General features: G+C 38.5%; 1 protein-coding gene across 1 annotated transcript; it reads right to left on the bottom strand.

The window, feature by feature from the left end:
• Positions 1-617: 617 nt before the first annotated feature.
• On the bottom strand, positions 618-1544 carry LOC130880440 (olfactory receptor 51B2-like). Its single transcript, XM_057779467.1, has one exon. The coding sequence runs from the start codon at positions 1539-1541 to the stop codon at positions 618-620; it is 924 nt and encodes a 307-aa protein (XP_057635450.1). The 5' UTR covers positions 1542-1544.
• Positions 1545-3669: the final 2125 nt, after the last annotated feature.

The raw sequence follows: 3669 nt of genomic DNA, 5'->3' as shown, positions 1-3669 counted from the left end.
TGGTAATGGTTTACCAATGGCTATCGAATCATTTCTAAAGAAAATACTACCTTGAGATAGAGCAGTTAAAGTAGAATCCACTGGATTTCAATCCTCATGGTCAAACTGATATTTATATAGCCACCAAATATATTAAGAGTTGTCAATTTCTGTGACTGACCCAGAATGAACATTTGTTTTCTTCTGGAATCTCTTAATAGATACATGATCTGAATGGTCCCACAGTTTCTGTTCATAGAGTATTTAACTATGATCTTCATCTCCCAATTTAGTGATGTTTTACTTCCCTACTTTCCATTTTTCTATTCTTCTTTCAAGATAGATGGAGGAATGGATAGATATAGATAGATAGATAGATAGATAGATAGATAGATAGATAGATAGATAGATAGATAGATAGATTGATTGATTGATTTTGGCATCTATATAATACATACTTTCTAAATAAATGGACATATATATTCATTGCTTAGGCTAACTTGTACCTTTATGTAATAATATACTCCTTAATGCTGATAAAGAAGCAAGGTGAATATAAAGTCAAAATTTCTTTCAATACATAAGAAATTGTGAATACCCCCAATTCTCTCAGTTCTGATTTAGCAATTTACATCATCTTACACAGACAGTAGACGGAGGATGCTCTTCTGAATCTGTTTAGTCTTGATGCTGTAAATGATGGGGTTCATAAATGGAGGAAAGAGAAAGTAGACATAGCTCATGGTTATATGCACCACATGTGGGGCATGCTTTCCAAACCTGTGGATGAAGGTCAGACCAATCACAGTGATGTAAAAGACCAGGACACAGCTAATGTGGGAGATACAGGTGTTGAGAGCCTTTGCTCTGTCCTCTCCAGATGCGATGCCCATAACAGTCTTCAGAATGAGGACATAAGAAAAGAAAATAATCAGTGCATCGAGAAAAAAAGTCAAGGCAACCAAAACAACTGGGTACACGCGGTTAAAGGTAATATCAGCACATGCAAGCTTCATGACATCTTGGTGGAGGCAGAAGGCATGAGAAAGAACATGGGAATGGCAATATGGGAACCAAAAGAGAGGCAGGATTGGGGGTACAAGAGATAAAAAGCCCCTCAACATTACCCCAAATCCTATCTTTATAACCCTGGAATTAGTAAGGATAGAGTTGTAATGCAGAGGTGTGCAGATGGCAACAAAGCGGTCATAAGACATGGCAAGCAAGATCCCTGACTCCACAATGGAAAGGGAGTGAATGATGTAGGCCTGTAAGAAGCAGACCCCATGTCTTATCTCTCTCTGATTCACCCATAAGACGGCCATTACAGTCGGCATTGTAGTCAGCGTAACTGTGAGGTCTGTGCCTGCCAGCATGGCAAGAAAATAGTACATGGGTTCATGGAGGTTGAAGTCATCCTTGATGAGGTAGAGGAGTGTGCCATTACCCAGAATTACAGAGATATAGATGGCAAAGAAGGGGATGGAGATCCAGGGATAAGCTGCTTCCAGTCCTGGGAAGCCAGTCAGCAGAAACGGAGCAGCACTGATATTGGGCCACATAGTGTGCACACTATGCAACTCAAAGCACAGCTTCTTTTCTCTGGTGATTATCTTTCCTTCTCTCTGCATGCAAATGTTTCATGGCAGCCTCAACCACAGTATTCACAACCAGCAATAAATGCATGATATGTATTAAACCACATCTTTTATAGTATCATGCACTGTCAGGTGTATATATAAAATGTTTCAGTGGTTACAAAGCAACGATGACCAATATATCTTTATGGTTACTAATTTTCCCTAGGTAGAATGATACTTGCTTTGTTTGCAAGAGCAAATTTTTTTACTATATTTAAATTTGAATTTCATTTTATATTTCACAATTACAAAAAGAACATGGTTTGGTAGAAAACATTTCTTACTTTGGTTCTGTAATTAAATTGTAATATTTTATCAAATTCTCCCCAAAGCCATGAGCCCTTTATGGAAATAAAGGGACATGACAGATAATGCTAAGTGTATTCTAAAAATATTTTTGCATTTTTCTAAAGTCGATCCATGATCCCCTCATGAGAAGCTCCACATCTATTATGACATTCTTGATAAAATTAAAAACCTGGCACCCCAAGAGAGCTCTGCCCGACTATGGATGGAAATTTGCCTATTCTCCTGACTGCATCTCACAGGTGTAGGAGAGGAGCTGTCTCTTGTTTTTACCCCTGGCACTCACCAACCCCATAGTCTTGTTGTTGGGTAGATACCTGCTCCTCCCCAGTCCAGACAGGTTCTTCTGAGAAGCTGTTGCAGAACAACGCTAGAAAGACATGCATGATGAAATCACCTCCCCAGAGTCTTTCCTTTCAAGATGCTCAGGGGAACCAGAAATCTTTCCTCTTCTCTGGGCCACCTCATTAATGACCTTTGGTGTTTTAGACATATCCCTCAGGGTATATGAAGAAACCAGGAAACACAGAAACCACTGACATAGATGATGCACCCAAGTACCTCAGGATCAGGATCTCATAAATACAAACATGTCCTTCCTACCACCTTTCCCAATGGCCAAAAGGATACTAGTTGTTCTTAGGACATGGCCTTTTGTTGATTCTGTCGCTTATAACCCCAAATGCATTTTGTCTTCCCTGCTCTCTTGGGGAAAATCAATTCTGATCCACAAGAAATTCACTGGATATTCCAACTCCAAGTGAAGTGTGAAAGTTGTGTGGCTCACATTTTTCTTAATATCAATTTGTTTATATTTACATATTTGTCCATTTTTGGTCAGATTCAAAGCAATGGACGTGTTCTTTTTATTAGCAAGACTTACACCTTCATAAAGTAGTAGAAAAATTTACTGTAAATTTACATAGAAGTATCATTGCTACATTTATGTAGTATGCTAGAAAGAATATATGGAAAACATCTCTGGAATCAAAAAATACTCTGAAAAGGCCAGCTGGACTGGGACTGAAAAAGCATTGGATAAAACCAGACTCTCTGAACATGGCAGACAATGAGGGCTGATGAGAAGCCAAGGACAATGGCACTGAGTTTTGATCCTACTGCATGTACTGGCTTTGTGGGAGCCTAGCCTGTTTGGATGCTCACCTTCCTAGACCTGGATGGAGTGGAGGAGGACCTTTGACTTCCCACAGGGTAGGGAACCCTGACTGCTCTTTGGACTGGAGAGGGAGGGGGAGAGGAGTGAGGGGAGGGGAGGGAAATGGGAGGCGGGGAGGAGGCAGAAATTTTTAATAAAAATAAATAAATAAATAAAGTGAGGGAGGCATAAAAAATAGAATAATTTGAATGATGAAAAATTAGAAATATGGACAACATTGTCTCAATTCAGAAAGAGAGATCCCCCTGATACAGAACAAGATAAAATGTGATGAATTTAAACAAATAAATCCATATTGAATATATTAAGGAATTGTATTATTAGAAAAGAATGAGATAAAGCAAATTCTGACCACACATCTTATAAATGATGCATGGAGTTTTGACATTACAGAGACTGTAAAATAAGGATTAGCATATATATTTACAATTATATGATTATAATTTAAAGTCATCTTGAATGTAGTAAAAGGGGAGGATAAGAATACCAAGATACATTAAAACATGGGATAAATTGTTTTGACCAGATTATGACTAAGTGTTATCAGTGTGGCATGGATGGCCAAGC

The sequence above is a fragment of the Chionomys nivalis genome, chromosome 8 (assembly GCF_950005125.1).
Source record: "Chionomys nivalis chromosome 8, mChiNiv1.1, whole genome shotgun sequence".
Taxonomy (NCBI): domain Eukaryota; kingdom Metazoa; phylum Chordata; class Mammalia; order Rodentia; family Cricetidae; genus Chionomys; species Chionomys nivalis.
This window is presented reverse-complemented; position numbering and strand designations above follow the sequence as displayed.

Bases quoted from the DNA above. Each gene is read 5' to 3' on its own strand.
- LOC130880440 (XM_057779467.1), bottom strand. From the start codon at position 1,541: ATGTGGCCCAATATCAGTGCTGCTCCGTTTCTGCTGACTGGCTTCCCA.